The 20103-nt window shown below is 39.7% G+C and overlaps 1 protein-coding gene across 1 annotated transcript in view; it reads left to right on the top strand.

Moving 5' to 3' along the window:
* LOC111222827 (receptor-type tyrosine-protein phosphatase gamma-like) overlaps positions 1 to 20103 on the top strand; it is a 47911-nt gene that overhangs the window by 7413 nt on the left and 20395 nt on the right. The window contains exons 3-7 of the mRNA XM_022746682.1: positions 2204 to 2352; positions 8929 to 9024; positions 11034 to 11100; positions 14060 to 14217; positions 15381 to 15573. Coding sequence (XP_022602403.1) covers positions 2204 to 2352; positions 8929 to 9024; positions 11034 to 11100; positions 14060 to 14217; positions 15381 to 15573 — 663 coding nt within the window. The remainder of the gene's footprint in view (positions 1 to 2203; positions 2353 to 8928; positions 9025 to 11033; positions 11101 to 14059; positions 14218 to 15380; positions 15574 to 20103) is intronic.

Here is a 20103-nt window from a genome sequence, read left to right as displayed (position 1 = left end):
AGAGGCTGACTAAATCTCTCTGTAACGAGGGAGGATCAGCCGACAGAGCACCGGGTCTAATCTGGCTAATGATGTCAAATGTAGACATGGTTAAAGGGTTACAGATACATTAACATGTAACCTTGGCCAGGACAACAGAAGGAAGATAATCTGCCTCGTCATGATGGTGTTTGAGATGAACTAACACAGCTCAAACTCACCCTTATATGACACTGCTGAGTAGGCTACATTTACAAATGTTGGCTTCCGCAGAAGCAGACAGACTTAACTTTTAAGGTGAATCCAAATTGCTGTTGGCAAATGAAAACCTCATGACAGCAGAAATGTCTTCAGGAGGAGAATTACATGGGCTGCTATGAATTTTGAAAAGCGTATGACCGTTAAAAACCATTTCAGTTTCAGAAGTGTATGGTAAGAAATGTAGATGAATTGGTGAAACTTGATTCTTTTTTTTTTTTTGGCAGATAGCATGCAAAGCTGTGATGTTTGATATGGTCAGTGCTCTCTAAGCAAACACCAATATCTTGCAAAAGTAGTCATTTTTGACTTTTGTCTGTCGAGTTTGATTTTGCAAAAACATGTCTCACATAGTGGAGACGTATTGACGTACTGCTTCACTTCCTGACTCTCCGGCTTCTCGCAGGCAGTTTAGAGAATATTGGAGAAACAAATCTAGATTGAATGCTCCTGGGAACCTAACTACAGTGCATTCAGGAAGTATTCAGACTGCTTCTTCAATTAAATAACTTCATAGACATATCAAGCTCAGACGGAAACTGGCAGATTAAGCAAAATCATTTTGTAAATCTAAATTCTTACAGAGGTTAAAATAAACAGATTTCCACAGTAAGTGTATAATGGTAGAAAACCGTGTATAAGTAAGTGATTTTCAGAAGACATATGTATTTTAAAATCTATGAAACTGCATAAAATAATGTTATATCTACCTTACAGCCTATGAAGGGCCTCCATAAATAAATGATAGTGACACCAAATAAAAATGCCACAAAAATTCCAAATGCCTAAATGTAATCTTTTTCCACTCAAAAATGTTATTTAGAAACTTTCAGCAATGCGGAAAGCGGTAATAATCTTGCATGAGAGAAAATGTTACAATGGCTGCTTTCACAGACTGAAGCGATGGCATTACAGCCTTTCAAAAAGCTACCAGGTGGAAGAAGATCACAAAGCAGGTGAATGCCATTATGTATTCCTAGTGAAGCATGCAACAAGTTAAAGAGAGAACCGCTTTGTCTGAAGCTGTTCACTATGTAGGTTCCCACAGTCAACTGATGGGACGTGAAGGCCACAGGAGGAGGCCGGCAGGTGCTCTCTCTGAAGGGCACATCAGTGGCCACCACTGACTTTGTATCCAGCCATGAAATGATTCCCTGCATAGAGTGTCTTAAAGATGCAAACCATTTCAGACTGCGGGTCATCAGGTAGCAAAATACCCTTTGGCAACGCTTACTTCCCTCAAAGTCCAGATCGTTTGAGACTTTACAGCTTCTTGGCCCCTCTTAAATCACCTCTAATGAAAGGATAAAAGCACATTGATCAGTTTTGCTGTGTAATAATTTCAGAATAAAACAAAGAGTCTGTGTTCAAGGCAGCTTAATTGCAATCCAAATTTATCAACAAAAGAAAAGGAAATGCATACATACATTAAGATATTAAAACAAGTCAGAGCTACTGTGTCATCGTTGCCAAGTTTGGATTACCACACTGATGTTCCCTAAGAGTCTATTCAAGTTTTTAGCCCAGACTGACAAATATCATGGGGAGACATTGACTAACAAATGATCAGTGCAATAATCAGTGTCCGAAGCAGGTAGAAATGGTGCTGTGTCATTCTTTTATAGACAATATTCAGATTGTGTTTGATATCTTGAGAGATAAGAAAATGCACAATCTCTGGATCAGGATAAATATGAACGCCACAGAATTTAAATGTGTTATTTTGCGATAATTGAGCTGTCATTACAATAAACAGATGAGAATTTAGATAATGAGAATCAAGTTGTGATCTTGAGATAGTAGGCGTAAAAGAAAAGAGATGAGCCACTGCAGCTCTCAGCTTCTGTAGAATCTAATCTACATTTTTGCTGCACTTGGATGAGTATACTTAATTTTCCTTCTTTGTTTGATTGCATCTTTTTTCTTTCTTTTTTTCTCCTTTTTTTCTTTTTCTTTTTGTCTCCAGTTGCTGTTCTCCTGAAGGATGACTACTTTGTGAGAGGTGCTGGACTGCCAGGCCGCTTTAAGGCTGAGAAGATGGAGTTTCACTGGGGCCAGAGTAATGGATCAGCAGGCTCAGAACACAGCATAAGTGGCAGAAGGTTCCCTGTAGAGGTAAAACATCCTGTCGCTACACTACACTTTGACAAATGTGCAATATGGGGCCTCGAGGGTCAGCGCTGAATGTAGGAGAATCAGCAAGTCACTGTAGTGTTTAGACAGATGAGGTTTTATAGAGAACAACAAATTGAAATCTTGTCAAGCCAATAGATATTTTATTATTGGAAATTATATATCATATAATTAAGGCCTCGAACACCAAAATGAAAGTCAAGACTCACTTTTGCTTGTAGATTTGACTGAATATACAGTTGCACTTTAAACATTCAGCAGGTATTTTAGTCTTCACAAGTTCAGTAGTGTCACAGAGTTGGTGCAGAATTGAGGCGGTGCATTGATGCTTCTAAAATCCAGTTTCAACTCCTCCAGGAAGCTCTAGTGGGTTGAGAGGCTGAAGATTTTTCAGACCATCAGAGAAAACAAAATCTACTTTGGTCAATAGCTATTTTTAGGTAAACTGCAGCTTTCAGAGGATGCTGAATGATGATGCTTGGCTACTACAAATTTTCAGAACAGTAGGCCTGTGTTACAAAGTGGGGGTGTGGAGTTCAACAGAGGTGGAATTTACCAGATATGGTCCAGCAAAAAGCGTTCAGGTTGCATTATGGGAAGTGTAGTAGCCAGTGTACTATATCATTGTGAGTTCCTTTATCAAACTTTATGAAAGTGCAACATAGAATTAGCAGCGTAGCCTTTAAAACCTTAAGACTGGAGGTTTTTTAAGAACAGTAATATGTTTAAAAATGGCTGCAAGTCATCAATTAATTAACATTCAAAACATTAAACAAATGACATATATTTTGCAAACTACTCATCACATTTTTCAGTTATTAATCAAAATACAAAATACAATAAAAACACAATTTATATATTTTGATTTAGTAGCAAGGATATCACATCAATGAAAGTCAAGTGACAAGCTATGGGGAAAAGAAAGTTGAGTAGTAGAGTTTAAATGAAATGAAAAGCAGAAATTGGTACTTTTCTTGCTCGTGTTTTTTGGCATAAGGTCACAACTGATTTATCAATGCAATTAGTGCCAAAAGACAAAGAAAAGGCATAAAAAAACAAAGGGGGAACAGACTGCAAGTAATAATGGGAACGCAGGAAAAAAATTAACAGACATCACCAACTCTTGTAGCACTGATATAAAGGGTATTAAGTCTGAAACCTTTTGGTATTATTTATTCTGGCTCGTGGATTAAAGCAGAAATCCCACTCTTTTTTTATGTGGTGCGGAGAATGAGTTATTAGTGCCTTTCAAATTTTATCATTTACAATGCCATTACCATTCATTATCTAAAATGAATTTGCAAATGTGTCATAGTCTTATATTTTGAGGGGTTATATAAAATGTTTTTTTTTTTTACCCCCTCTATTGTCATATAATTAGTGGAAATATAACAGTGTATGAAAACAGGAAATGGCTGTCAGTGTGTCTCTCTGTCCTATCTCCAAACACACAGCTAGAGTCCTCCTTGTTTGTTTCTTGGCCATATTCTTTGGAGCCCTCTCTGCAGGCGCGGCTTTTGATGCTGAATGGCTGAGTAATTAGATTTATTTTTTGCCACATCATTTTGTGTTCAGCGTAGTGTTAAAGGGCACCAGATTATATACAGCCATTACAAAGCGGTTGTGCATATGGCTCCTTTGATGGTGTGCTTCTAAATAAGATGATGGAATTCACTTTAATGACCAATTGGAGCAGCTGTTGGGGGAAAAAAAGCTTAGAAAGAGCAAGAAAAGTGTGTCCTCCAGATTCATAATTTATATGAGATATAGTTTAGCGAGCCTTTGTGTCTAGATGAAGGTTTTTGCATTGACCTCTCTCTCTGTCAAAGAACATGGATTCCACAGCTAATGTGCTTGAAAAAGGATGATGCGCTCTCTCTCTCTCTATATATATAAATAAAAGAACATCATGATCCTTACCTGCCAGCAGGTGCATGGCATAGGCCAAAAAAAAATGTGTATATATATATATAACACATACATACACACACAGGTATATGTATATATATCTGCATATAATCTGTCTATTGGAGGTAAATAAACACGAGCAGGATTACAAATTGTTTGATGCTGATCTTTAGTAGACAATACAAATGTATAGACCAAGCCTGCTGGAAAAAAAAAGGAAAAAAGGCCAAGCTGTGGTCCCTTCACTGTATCCTGCACAGTATGCAACGATATGGCAATCCTATCCAGGCATATAAATTAATAGGGCTAAATAACAATCATTAATCATCAATTAGAGTATTTGTGCTTATGCAAGGCTGAGAGCCCATGACAGCAATCACAAATGAAGCGCTGCCATTTGGATGCAAATGACGTCTCGTATTGTCTTCATAACTTTAAGGATGGGTAACCCTCCTCTTGTACCAGTTATTCTGTTAACATACGCTTCACAAACATGCAGGCAGCCCGGATTGGACTGACTTGACATACAGGGCGATGGGGATTGAGGTTTCTTAAGTGAAACCATGGAGAAGTGTACAAAGAAAATGATTCTCTTATCAATAAGCCAGCCTACATGATGTGTTATTTAACAATGTGGATCAAAAGGTGAGAGAGTGAAATCAAATGGTGAGTGGTTGAAGGGGAATATGGTTATGTAGGATCTAGCTTTTGGCCATTTAACTGTTCCATCCTGCTAGATGTGTCATTTTAATTTTTCATATTTATTCCTTGACAGCATTTGACATGTTTGAGATGATATTACATCTGACAGCATGTGCGCAGCAAAACTCAACGTTTTTCCAAATGTTTGTGTTTCAAAAACCAAGTGATCTTTTAAAGTGGAGGTTGGCTTTTGTTTTGTTGTGTATATGTTTTGTTCGAGGAGAGCTGAGCAGCATGACCTAGGAGGTTGAGCTCCAGGGCTTATTTGTCTCTTCTAAACAGAGACTGTTTTCCAATCTGTTGTCTAATTATCTCTCCATTCCAAATGAGTCACAGTCAACCCGGAGTTGCATATACCACACAGCATAAAGCATTTACTCTTACAGTGGGGATAAAAAAAAAAAAAAATCCTACAAAGTGTTTATCCCACCTGCCCAGAAGCTTGAAAACACACAAATATAGTTCACACATGGGTACAGAGGGTGGAAAGACAAATTCAGTGAGCTGTATTATGGAACTGCTCTGTCTCTGTAACATGGTCATGTAAGAAACACAACCGATGGCCTGCTCAGCCTGTGGCTCCTGAGCTTGACATTAATCTAACCACGGTCTTTTTCATGGGAGTGAAGTGGGGAAATCGATAGATGGACCACCTGTTCGCTCAAACAGTACAATGAAAAATGAAAAATGAAACAGTGGATTTTTTTTTCTGCCTTCAGGGTGCCATAGGGAAATCTTTTCTAATAATTTATTAGGGTGTCACCAAGGTTAGATTAATTATACATGGATTACAAATCATACCTTGGAAGGGTGCGCGTTCTCACACAGTTCTGTAGATGTATCAAGTGTTAGAGTGGGTGTACAGTAGAGTACAGTACATTTCAGAAAGAGAACACCTCCAGTAGCACTGAAAATGTCTCTGCAACAGAAAGTTAAGAAAATACACAAACGAGAATGGGAAATGGATACGGCATCTCTAACCAAACCCGTGGAGATAGACAAACCACAAGCAAATTAAGAAAACATATTCACTAATTTGGACAAAAAAAAAAACAGCAGCGTGTTTGAAAGTTGAAAAACACAATCGCATAACTAGCCTACATGTGCTACAAAATACAAAAACAAATACAGCCACACATAGTAAATACAACCAAATACAGAAAATACAACTCAAATACACAGAGGAGGACAGCACAAGGGAATAGAAAAAAAAAAAAAAAAAAAAAACCCAACTAAACAAAGAAAATCCCTAAAACCTGACGGAAAAAACACCCCAGAATGAGCGAATTGTTGCTGTGGTTGGCGGAGCATGGAATTACTGAAGTCAACACCCCGTCAGTGGTGCTGGAAAATGAGCGAACAATGAATTGGGTGGCTGCTAAGGCTATTTGCAATAATATCTGAATCCTGCAATCAGAACTGGTGAAACCTTTTTTTTTTCTATTTGGTTGTGTTTTGTCTGTTTATATGTATTTTCTGAAGTTGCGGTGTGTTGAGCTCTCAGGGCCACTATAGATTGATCCCTCTCTGTTAAGTAATAAAAAAATTATGTGTGATTATCGTGTCTAACTCACAACAGGCATCATTGCAACAGTAACACATCAACAACATAGTGAATACATTTTTATATGGAGCCATATGATAGAAGACAAACAACACCAGGCTTTTTATATTGATTTTAAAAATGCCTGTAATGTTGGCTGTATCAGTGGAACCTGTATTCATGTACAGTGGACTCCAAATGTCTGAGACCATTTTCCCATTATATTTACCAGGTATTTGTGAAGTTCCATTCAGCTGTCGAGTGGTTATATTACCAGTATTAGGTCAATATGAAAATTGGCAAAGTCAAGCAAATTCAGATCTTGCAGTGAATCTGCATTCTTACATTCTTCTTGTATTTGTTCAGCATCACCCACTGTAAAAATTTTATGATGCTTTATTCTTCTTGAAAATGAGTGCTCTAGCACTTTGTAGGTGCTCGAGTGAAAGAATAAAGTGGATGGTGATGTGTGATTGGAGTGAGATAATCATACTGTGTTAAAAAAGACACGTTTACCTGTTAACAACAAAATGCTGTGGTAGCACAGTTGTTGTAAAAGATAAAGGATTGGAAAGAAGAAAACATTTGTGCTGCTGCGATAAATCCAAGACCTCTCCGCACACAAACTTATTTCTTGTCATTTTCTTGTCTCGCCAATATCTTGCCGTCTTGGGAAATCATGCCAAACATGACTTTGTTTTTTCACCTGTTTGTGTTTAAATGGAACTTGGGAATGCAGAGCAGTTTTCAGCGCTCGTGTTTGCACTCACTGTGTGCCGGTAAACTGGAAAAAAAAAAAAAAAGAAAAAAAAAGAGGGCTATAAACTGAATTTAGACAAAAGAATGGCTCAGGAGATATGGGGACAGCATGGGCTGTCTTCTCTGCAGAGAAAACTGGAAGTAGATTATAAAGCTCAAATAATGTTTTGTTGTCTTTTAGTTTCCACCTGTTTCCCCTGAGTGATCTCAGTGAGTAAATGAAGGGGGTCTCTCGCAAGCTGTTATTGGCACTCGTCATTTTCAGATTGGTCTTTACATACTTCACTGTACAACACTATTGTTAATTGTACTGATAAAAACAAACATGTAAGAATGTGTCTGGATATCTGAAGACATTTCAGAGAGTTTTATCCTGCTTAAAAATCAAAAACTTCAAGCCATATCTGCGGATGAAGTTTATTCCAACGAGGGGTCTCATGTCAAAAACATACAGTGAAATGAAGCGTGCTATCAAGTGATCCAAATCACTTTTGGCAACAATTGTTTTTATTGGCAGCTATGAACGTGTTTGATAATTGATAATTTGTTTGATAATCACGTTTTCCAAAGTGTGGTGTTAACAAGAGTGGGTCACATGAGCCAATCTCAGTGAGTAAATGAAGCCTAAGGGGGCCAGCTTAATTGGGTAATGTAGTTAATAACATCTGAAGGGTGATGAATGGCCAGTGCTCTTTCTTGCTGAGCTCTCAGACAACAAATTAGCTCCATTAAAGGCTGCAGTTAAAAGAACTCTGAAGGAAACTGATTAACTTAAATTATCTGGATTGAGTCATTTTGTACCTGGTTTAGTCCTGCGGTACACATTAATGGATTTATTTTTATTTCTACGCTTATTTACTTTGACTTTTTGCATCTGTTGTCAGCACAGCAAATTGTGGCTGGGGGTTTCTCGTAATTTTCCTTTTGAAAAGGGAAAAAGGCAAGCATAGCCTTTAATTAAATCAACATCTAGGACCTTTTTCTTATTACCAATTAACTTGGTTCAGTGACATGAAAGCGTTTTCTAATTTAAGGAGGCTGGAAACAGTGAGATGATGGACAGCTCCGATTGCTACTTTTAGAATCATTTACTGATTTTGATCGGCACTACCATAATGTGTTCGCTTTGAAATGAAAGGAATGAAAATCTTTTCTTTTTTTTTTTTCTTTTTTTTATAAAAAAAAAAATAAGAAGCCATGGCAGGTATGTGATGTACTCTGTGTATGATGGCTTGTGGATTATACCCACACATCCTAAGCTTTGTTGTGAAATCAGAAGCAATGTTGTGGGTGATTCAAGGTAATTGGGAACAATGATTAAAAGCACACCATTCTCTTAGATCTCACCACAGGAAAAGAGCACATTCCTCCAGTTCTTCCTCTCTGCTTGGAACTGTCTCTGCGAGGGCAGTTGCCCCGAGGAATGGGCTGCTGTATTTCTCTAGCATCCTCCAGGAGTGGCAGCACACAAAAAGGAATGACACAGATTATGGGAGATTTATGAGTGTGATAAATACACCCTCTTTTATGCCCCTCAAAACAGCTTTTCATCAGCTCCTCGGCAGTGTGTCCAAGTGATTGATGACAGGACTCTTCGTTCTCCTTGTCCACTCCTCAAGCTGTTTATGCTCTGTTTCCCATCACAGATGCAGATCTACCTTTACAATTCAGATGACTTTGACAGCCTCAGTGCTGCCATCAGGGAAAGACGCATCATCGCTGCCATGGCCGTCTTCTTTGAGGTAAAGTATCACCAAGACTAAAGGTCAAGGCAAATATATGAAGAAAACCAGGATTACATGAAAACACCTATAGAGTATAAATGTATTATTCCATGGCTCTAGTGATAGCATGGTGAACACCACACAGACCACACAGACCCCAGACTATCGCATGAATTGCTGTGAAATTTGGTCCACGCATTTGTGTCTACCTCAGATTGAGTGTTAATCACTTCGATGAACCCCAAACTTTCCATGCAGGATCAGCATCAGCATTGTTAGTAGTATTACCCAGATGGTAAAATAACTGTATGAACGTACAGTAAATAGCACTCACTGCCAACTGTTAGAAATTGTTTACAAAACCAGGGAGAATATTGAATAAATATATATATATATATAGTGCATTGAAACTGACAAAAATGAGAGGAAAATAGTAAAGTATGCTAAGAAAATAAGTCAGAATCATACAGGATGGAAAAAGTGAGTTGTAATACAGAGAGCCAATTATGACTTTAGGGGAAACGTAGGAATTCTATTTGTCCAATTATGAGTAGAGATAAGAATAAGTTTTTGAGGTCAGGAAATGATAAATATTTATTAGAAATGATCTTTGGCACCTGTGTTGTGATAGGAAATTTTCTCTTCACCTGGTTGCTGATTATTTCTCTTGTTCTGCGGCGTACTGCAGATTGCTTACTGAGATACTACAAATTGCCCCCTGAAGGTCTGCACACATAAGCTCTTAATGGACAAGAATGGTCCTAATTTCTGTTAACTGTAAAAACACATCAGAGATTTATGAACCATGAAAAAGCATACACCAGCAGCACTGACACCTCCAGGGTCCCTCTCCATGTTACACTCTTTATTTCTATTAGCACTGTCTTTGCGATTGATGGCAGGTGATCAATGCTCACTAACATTCGGCTTAATAGAATATAGGCAAGGGTCAGCTCTCAGGCAAAGGGAGGCTGGAATGGGGACACAGGTGTTTGTAATGTAGGTCTACTCCCAGACAGTGATGAACCGTGTGTGTGCGAGGACCTAAATGCCTCCGCTGGGTCCTGACAGCCCTATTGCTTACTGCAATTAGTACCACCATACACAATCCGCTGAATAGCAGTTTACAGTGCAAGGGTTTTTTAAGCGGACACACACACACATTGGCTCAGATTTACCATTTCTAATCAATGAGGAGAGTTCTTCCTCTGCTCCCCAAAGGCCTATTAATGGCCTCTAAGGTGTGCATATTATCCACATTCAGCATTCAGTTCAACACAATTATTCTCCTCTGACTGACCTGAATTAATGATGAGCAAGGTAAGATTAGTCCCCGCGTCCCAACACTGTTTTGTCCAGTCGTGTCTCTTAAGTAGGACATTGGGAATATTGTAGAATGTTGGGCTGAATATTTTCCAGTCTTCAGTCACTGCAAAGAATTACCTGTGGGCCTAACAGATAAGGAGGGAATCAATGCTGTTGGTCTCCTGGACACAGTATCTCCATGTAGCAGCTAGAAGGCCTCATAGAGTCGTGGAGGTCACACTGGATGGCAACAGCTTACAAAAGACACAAAGCCTTTGGAGCCATCAGATGTGTTCAATATCTCGTAAAGAATCAAAGCAGCAAATGCACAATAAAAGTTAATGTCTTGAAAGCAGAGCGGCTATCAAATAAATTGTTTTATTAATGGTGTTTTGTTGTTACATGGATACTGTACTTAAACAGTCTAAATATCGTTTAGTACAACACCACAAAAAGCAGCTTCGAAAATGACCAGACGACTGAATCAACCTCACCGCACAATCAACCTACAAAATCCTACCGAAAATTTAATATCGTGTACGTCACAGGAGTGGCAGATGGCATTAGACGCTGCTAGATTATATTGTGTTGTAGAGATGTTGCCTTTACTCTGTCCACCCCTGTATTTTGTTCATATTGATCTTCTTTAGTCATTATGTTAGGTTATTATTCTAGTCTTGTAATCCCTTTTGTAATCTGTTGTCTCTGGGCTTTTTCTGCAGCTGGGCCAAAAAGACAATCCAGCTGCCGACCCCATCATCCAGGGACTGAAAGGAGTAGTGCATCATGGTAAGTAATGGGGAAGGAACCACCTTGTTTAAAACAATCTTATAAGTATTTATGTGGTGAGTGCATTTACATGTAATGTCCATAAATGTTTGTTTAAAAAAATCTTTTTTTTAATCTTCAGTGTCTATATTTCTTTATTTATTTTCCACAGATGTTTTTTTTTTTTATCTGTCATACCAAAAATCTCCTCCACATCAAACATTGCTATGGGGATTAAGTTCATGCGGAATACTTAAAAAGAAATAATCCCATACAAAATCACTCTGACATTGCTGTTGTTGATATTTTGGTTGATCCAAGAGGTAAATTCTTTGTGACAGTGCAGACGTGGTGCTCCTCCCTGCCTCCATAGAACTGAATGATGCTCTTCTATTCAACTGCTTAAACATTGGTTTGTTTGTTTGTTTGTTTTTTTTAAATCTCAAATTAGTCTAAACACAAGATATGAGCAGCATTTAACTTCAAAAGGAGGCAAAATTTGCAAGATACCGCCTCTCCCTCGCTGGTGTAGCTCCACAGTAGGAGACCACCAAGGAGCTTCATTCACAGACATAAGTATTAATTACATCTGAGCCTCAATTAGATAACGCTCTTTTAGTCTGACTCAGATGTACGTGTGTACACTCTCATGGACCGCAGCTCCTGCAAAGGCTCATATTCACATTGAAACTATTAACGTCTTCGGTGTATATCATGGCACTGTTCTTCATTGCATATTGTCTTAAATTACTGCTGCTACTAGTACTGCAGGCTTCACTGCATGCATGACTTATGCAGACTGTGAGCAGATGTTTTAGCATGACTGTGTAATCCTTTACTGCAGCTTGGGACACAGCAGCTCTGTTAACACGGACACGTATGGCTTGTTTTACAACCTGCCACTGACGGTCTTTATGTGAGCATAATCAAACACTGACAAGAACATGTAAATGGATGAGGATATATAGAAGCTCAGTGTCACAGTTCTCAGGAATGGGACCCAAGAGCACAACTCAGGAGGCAGATGTAAAGAGCCTTTACAAGGATAACAAGGATACAGATATCAAGGCAGGCAAACAAAGTACAAAGGGTTGGGCGGAGGCGTAATCCAAAAAACACAGGCAAGGTCAAATGAAAAACATGATCAGGATCAAAACAGGCAGGGAAAGAACAGAGCACTGGAAAGCTAAGGCACATGGCCCAAAGACAATCTGGCAGAGAGCAAGTGGAAACGGACCAGTACATGTAACAGGCAGCTAATGAGGGAATGGGTAACGGGTAAGAAGGGCGATTCTACTGGTGGGAAAGGCAGGGAAAGGCAGGCAGGCGGTAGTGGCAGTGTCTGAAATGACACCCGAACTAGAACATGTATGCGCAAACAACTGGGCTGAATGAATGAAAGGACGAATGAGCAGACTGAAACTCAAAACCATGACACATGCAGTAATTGCTCTGTTCGCATGCTGGTTTCACAAGACAAGTACTGGGCTTCACTGAGTCATTTTTAATTATAATTTCACTCCCAGTACTTTCTGGAGATGGACATTTGAATGTTGTGCAATGTGTGCTGATGAGGTTATGACCTTGTTGAGCACTGGAAAAAAAAAAAATCTTTCACAACTTGGTGACTGAGCAGGAAAAGATGAGCACAAAAGGGAAAAAGTTCACTTAGAGCTCACTAGAGATTATTTAAAAAAACAAAACAAAAAAAAAACAGGTGAATTAGTCTTTGAATCTCAAAATTGGGTCACTTTGTTCAGTGAAATTTCTAGACTTCAAATTTCATTGAAGTGATTACATTAAAGAAAATAACCCATTTTCTGATTGGTCTCTTATCAGCTGCGGGGCTATTTCACCCGTGGTTTTCATTTCACAGAGGTATTTAAGCTCCACTTTTCTTTTGTTATATAACCTTGATAAAGGCAGGTTGCCAAACACATCGTTTTTGCCAGTTTATTTTATGACTCTCCATCAGTCTCCAAAAAGTGGCTGAACTCTGCTGTGCAGCTACACAGATGTTTGTGTTAGCACCACAGTATCTCTCATCTCCCAGCTGAATGAGAGCTCAGTGTGGGTGTGGTGGTTTTTGGACTGTCTTCCTGCTGGCTGCTAAATGCTCCTCGCCTCCTCCCCCGTTTGGGTGGTTGGTTTTCCACTAGCTCGTTATCCCACAGTCATCCATCCATCAGCATCTCGGCGGCCCATGAGCGATAGGGCACGTACACTGCCTGAAGACGGGGAGAAGAAAGGCTGTGAATACTGAATTTGACTCTGAGTACAGATGAGGCATGGGAGCGAGCCCTCCAGTGCCTCAGTAGCGCTATTGAATGCAAACCAGACCCCAAACCTCTGTTTCTTTTTAGATAAGGTCATGAGCTGTGAGAGATTGGATTTGACATAAATTCAGCTTTATTTGGGGTTTTCACGTCATATTTCAAGGAAAAAACAAGCCCACTCGCGTAACCCACATGGCGTATTTGCAGGAGATAAAGGGATCTTCCTCTGCATCACAAACTGCTGCTTGTTGTTATTTTGTTTTACACGGATCTGTCTTAATCTGTCTTAATTTTGGATCTGTCTTAATCCCCGTGGCCCATGCCATGGTTGTTACGCGGAGCAGAGCACGCTACCACCCAGCCACAGATGAGCTGTCAGAGCAGGCCATTTTATCAGACTCCCCTCCTTTTGCTCCTCTCTCAGCCCATCTGAGTACAGAGATCTGGCCAGAGTGATAACAAGTGGTGGGGCTTTTAACTGCTTCCACCATTCCACTAGTGGAGGCTTCAGGAAAGCAGTAAAAATGCCACAGGGAGATTGAAATGAAACGACCTTGTAAATGTTGGTGTAAATGTAACTCAAGATATGCAGGGTTTTCAGCAGAGCATTAAGAAGTGCAAGATGTAGTTTTTTTAAAGCTGCTCAGAAAACTGTGCTTTTCATCCCTGCTTATTGACAAGTTCTGATCCAATGCTCTACACAGAAAAGGAGACCAACCTCAGGTCTTTCATCCTGAGGGATCTGTTGCCGTCATCAGTGGACAGTTATTACCGATACACCGGTTCCCTGACCACGCCGCCCTGCAGCAAGGTAGTGGAGTGGATCATCTTCTCCAGGCCGGTGTATCTGTCCCACTCGCAGGTGCGTCCAGTCCACACACACACACACACACACACACACACACACACACACACACACACACACACACACACACGGACACACATGGCCAGACGGCTATATTCTCCACGCACAGTCAGATCCCATTTGCACATAGTCAGTGGATCACTTGCTGCCCCACAGTGTCAGCGCACAAGCAATTTTTCCCCTCATCTACCTCTACTCTTTCTTCCCTTTACCCTCGTTCCTCCCCAACTACTCTGCATATGAAGCCATAACTGCCTATATAGAGGATGATTAAGTGGGAAGGGGGAGCCAATTACTGGTATTTGAATGATAGTAAGTGTGAGATAGCTCTTATACATATATCATACTATCGGTGTGAGACAGTGACTATAGGCCCTTAAATAGAATACTGCTGCACATGGATTTAAATGTTCATTAATTTGAATTACATCTGTAACAGTTTAACATATGTTTAATGAAAATGTAGCATTTTACAGCAGTCACCTATGTGCTGTACAACAGCTTACCGCCAACTGGTTTAGCAATTGTGATTTTGAGAGATAATGTATGCCAAATCATGCCCCACGCTTTTTGCTGATCCCATACACAGCATTTTTTATATATACAATTCTTGGGTTACCCAGCTGCATATCCTCTAGAGCGTTGTGTGCTATAGAAATTTGCAGGGCTCAGTGGAATTTCTATCAGCTTGCAGGCGGACAAATCTTTTGTTCCAAAATGACTCGTGCTGCAAGAATATTGACCAGTGCTGCAATGTTTGTGACGCTCACAGATAGTCTTTATGAACCTGTAATTCATTTCTCCAAACACACATAGGACACATTGATTCCACAGTATCTGTAATGTGTAGTCATTACAGCACGCGGCAGGAGATCATTCATGGCAATCAATGGCCACAAATTTTGCCCCATTGAGAAGTTACAGCTTGGTAGGTAGCCAGGATGATGATTGAGGTCCCTGCCTGCTGGTGCCTGTGGTGTGAATGTCTCTTGCAAATACTGTGCTCCAGTTGTGAACAGTCAGCTACTGGCAAGTGGTTGCAAATGCAGTCCTGCATGATCTATTATATTCAAAACACACATACTGAAACACACACACGCGTAGTAACAAAAGTGCTTCAGTTTGCTTCAAATAGCTGTTCCCTCCTTCTATTCATCTAGCTGGAGGCCTTTTACTCCATCTTTACAACGGAGCAACAGGACCATGTCAAGTCTGTAGAGTACCTAAGGAACAACTTCCGGCCCCTGCAAGACCTGGACAATAGGAAAGTCTTTAAATCGGCTGTGAAAGATGCATGGCAGAAGGATTTGACTGAGATCCTGCGAAACCCTCACAGCACTGAAGCTTCAAGAGGTACGTACCATTTTGTACATTTAATGCATTATATCCATAGATATCCTGTATTGTATCAGATTCTCCCTGTGGTTTGCAATGTAGCTTGACTGGTATAACCAGAGGAGCTCCTGCAATGACTACCATTACTTACTACTAATTAGTTCTTGTAAAATTGCATACGATTTACGTCATAAATCCGCAAATCTCGCATTCCATCCAAAAGCTGCTGAAAATCGTACCCGAGCTATGTACCTTTTTGCAGTTTTGCTAGTCTACAACCTTCAAAATTTGTCCTAAGTGACAGTTTGGGAAGCCCTTGTCCCTTACTTACTGTTGCCTTGCATGTCAAGTTTTCCGTTCTCGTACGGCAGACATGCAGTTTACAGTGATGACTGTGGCAGATTTACCACTGCAAAGTCTTGGTACTTTTTACCAAATGTTTGGTCTTTGATGTCAACAGTGGTACACAAAGACAAGCTTCTCATTTCCAGTGACAACTGCCACTGGCAGATTTTATTAGCTCTAGCTACCTAGCTAATTTAAACTAACATCACAAGCATCACAAGTTGGTTAAAAACACTGTCTCTGCCTTTTTTAAGGGTTTAAAGTTTAAAGTTTTTAATATTTCCTTTTGCTTGTATTACAACAAAAACCATGCAAAGGGGTCTTAAATATGCACTTGATGGCTACATAAATTATATCCTGTGAAAACACTGCGGCTAAAGCTCCATAGCCTACCTAGAATCTGCATCCTCACCAGCTGAGGATACATCTATAGGACATGGAAGTAAAGAAACAGCACAGTTTGAGGATTGCAGTGTAGTATTGTTCTTAATAGAAGCCCATGCACAACACTTCAATGTGTGTAGGAAACTTAAGTTTGACAGGTCTGCCGTGATGAGCTATGATTGGACAGTCACTGTTCCGGGGAAGGGGGAGGGGTTTAGCAAATGGTCATTTGGATTCCACATTGCTTTCATCTCCTTGCTGAGGTAACCAAACTAAGAGAATGTGTCAAAAATAGTATGATCCTAAATCATGTGTCTTTGTATGTAAATGGAAGTGGTAAATTCACATGAACTCTGTCCTAAAATGTAAGTCCTATTTGCACAGGAGTAGTACAATCTGCAGCCCTCCTCTATTTGGTTGCAGCTATTGTTTATGTTCATAATATATAAATTAAAGATTTGACCACATATTATTTTCCATACCATGTTTTTTTCAAAAAAGCCTCTGGTTTTTCCGCACTATTTTCTTTCTGGTCAAAAATCGACAGTCTGCAGTGAAAATTATTAAGGAGTTCTTTTGAAAGTATTTCGGGACTATATTCAGGAAATTCATCTTGCTGCTCAGCATGGAGACCGAATCAGCAGGTTACTAAATATAATATTAACATAGAAGGTAATCTTTTTTTTTTTTTTTAGGAGAGAGAACATTATGATGTGATTAAAATCACTAGAATACTAGGCAATAATTTAAATTTCCAGAGATTTTGGGTAAAGTTTGTCTTTGTTTTTCTCTTTTATGCGTGCATCTTGCAGCACTTGCTTTAACAGAACAGTACAGGAACTATGGAGACTAATGAGAAAGGCTGGTGCTCCTTAAAGTGGTATTGTTGCTGTCTAGGGGGGAGAATTGATTGGGAATGCCTGTGATGAAGTTAGAGCACTCTAACAGAGCCGATCAGCAATCATCATTAATATGTGGCACAGCTAAAATAGACTCATACAAATTAAGTTGTGAAATTGCTTTTGTGGCATTATGTCAGTAGGCAGAATGAATGTGGACCAGTATCTCCATTTTTTTTTTTTTTTTTTTTTTTTTTTTTTTTTTTTGTTCCGCTTCCCCTCCCTCCTCATTTACTCTTTGTGTCTCTTGCATTTCTATTTCTCTGTGTTAAAATGTAAGAATTCATATTTTATGGGAGGTGCTGGGAGTAAACAGTGCCAGTCTTATCTTCAAGGGTGGCATCTGTCAAGATTTTGTGCATGCGTGCGTGCCTTGGTGCGTGCGTGCGTGCGTGCGTGCATGTGTGTTTGAGGGGGATATTTATCTGTGCACAGTAAATGATGGCTTTGCTTGTAAATGTTGTGAGAGCCAGGGCCACACCTTGACTGAATGTTCCATCACTGTGGCTTTTATAGCCAAGAGGGTTGTTTGGCCATTAAAGATGCATTGCTAACCTTTCTGATGCAGAGTACAGGTTGCAGATTTGTTTGTATGGTGCAGATTCATTGTTTGTCCAGTGATAATGCCAAGTTGTGTAGGGCATTATTAACTTCAACGTTTGTGTTTTCTGTAACACTACATCTGTACTGCATGTGCAAACACAAGCTCTATCATCCTGTGCATATAAGCCCTTTTCCTCACATGGAGACCAGATTTAGCATACCCCTTTTTAAATTTTAGTTAATGGTAGTGTTACATTTATTTTCACTATCATTTACTCTTATGCCTTGAACTTGCTTGTTTTGTTCAGCTTACAATAAAAAGCCAAAATATATTGATACATAGAAAAGAGAGAAAAGCAGCAAGATGAGTCAAGCAGTAGTCAGTTATCTAAGAACTTATCAGTTCATTTTCTCTCAGTCAACAAATTTAACATTGTAAATGTGTTAGTCAGTATTAAGACTCTGGTGGTAGCTGTAGCAAAAATCACACATTATCAGAAAATAAGTACTGTAGTTGTCGTGTTGGTATTTAGCCCCCAGGTGACATGCATACAAGTGCGTTCAGAAAGTATTCAGACCCCTTCACTTTTTCCACATTTTGTCATCTCAAAGCCTGACGCCAAAATCGTTTAAACTCATTTTTACCCTCATTAATCTACACTCAAGCCCACGCAGTAACAAAATAAAAATAAAAAACTGAATTTTAGACATTTTTGCAGATTTCTTTAAAAAAAACCGGAATTGACTGAAGTATTCAGGCCCTTTATTCAGTACTTCATTGAAACACCTTTTGGTAGCGATTACAGCCTCAAGTCTTTTTGGGTATGATATGACAAGCTTTGCACACCTGCATTTGTGGATTTCATTCTTCTCTGCAGATCCTCTCAAGCTCTTTAAGGTTGGATGGAGACTATCAGAGTATGGTCATTTTCAAGTCTCCCCAGAGATGTTCAATTGGGTTCAAGTCTGGGCTCTAGCTGGGCCGCTCAAGGACGTTCACAGAGTTGTCCCTAAGCCATTCCTGTGTTGTCTTGGCTGTGTGCTTAGGGTCATTGTCCTGCTGGGAGGTGAACCTTAAGCTCAGTCTGAGGTCCTGAGCACTCTGGATGAGGTTCGTCCAGCTTTCCCTCTCCCTGTCCCTGCCACTGAAAAACACCCCCACAGCATGATGCTGCCACCCCTATGTTTCACCGTGCTTCACCGTTGGAATGCTATTGGGCAGGTTATGTGCGGTATCTCGTTTCCTCCAGATATGACGCTTAGAATTGAGCCCGGACAGTTCAATTTTGGTTTCATCAGACCAAAGAATCTTGTTTCTCATAGTCGGGGAGTCCTTTAGATGCTTTTTTTGTAAACTCCAAGCACCTTTTTCCCTGAGGAGATGCTTCCGTCTGGCCACTCAGCCGTAAAGGTCAGATTGGCGGATCAGTTCTTGGTCACCTCTCTTACTGAGGCCCTTCTCCCTGTATTGCTCAGTTTAGCTGAGCGGCACCGGCTCTAGGAAGATTCCTGATAGTTCCAAACTTCTTCCATTTAAGAATTTTGGAGGTCACTCTTGCACCTTGGCAGAGAGGTCATCTATTGAACTTTCAATGCAGTGGAAAAACTTTTTTGTAGATTTCCCCATATCTGTGCCATGTCATTATGGGCTTTTGAGTGCAGATTGATGAAGGAAAAAATGAATCAAAATGATTTTAGCATAAAGCTGCAACATAACAAAATGTGAAAAAAGTGAATACTTTCTGAATGCACTATAACTTGACATTCCTGCAAATTGCTGTGAAAGGGCAATTATTAGAGTTAAAATCAGCTATATTTCTTCCTTTGTGTTTTCAGTGAAAGTCTTGTTTTCCCATCATTATTCCAATGTCTGCACACAGCTTCTTTAAAATTGTACAGCCTTGAGAGGTGAAAAGCAGTGGAACTGTTGTTTGTTGACTGGAGTCAATTCATCCCCTTCACGGTAGAAGCTGCCAGCAGAAAGATTCATGCTTTGCTCTGAGTGCTATTGCAGGCTGAGGTAAAACCACTATGACGCTTCTTTTGGGAAGTTCTATGTATTCACAGAAGACTAATGGGATTTTTGTCTAGAGCGTCACTATCATGTTGTAATTTTGCTACTGATGAAACATAATGTACTATTCACAATTTGATTCATACTGTGTCACAGTTGAAGTTTATGTTTTTCACTTGAACCTGAGATGATGTGACAAAATCTCATTTACATATACATTTTCAACAGAGAGATGATTCATTTTGCTGCCAACCCGCCATTATGTTAAAAGGTTTTCATCAAATGAACATCGGCCTTAGATCAGTGAAGTTTCTAATTAACACAGAGACGTCATGTTCGCTCATCAGTAGACCAAATGTAAGA

This window comes from Seriola dumerili, unplaced genomic scaffold (assembly GCF_002260705.1).
Source record: "Seriola dumerili isolate Sdu_G_001 unplaced genomic scaffold, Sdu_1.0 BDQW01000109.1, whole genome shotgun sequence".
In the NCBI taxonomy this organism is placed as follows: domain Eukaryota; kingdom Metazoa; phylum Chordata; class Actinopteri; order Carangiformes; family Carangidae; genus Seriola; species Seriola dumerili.
This window is presented reverse-complemented; position numbering and strand designations above follow the sequence as displayed.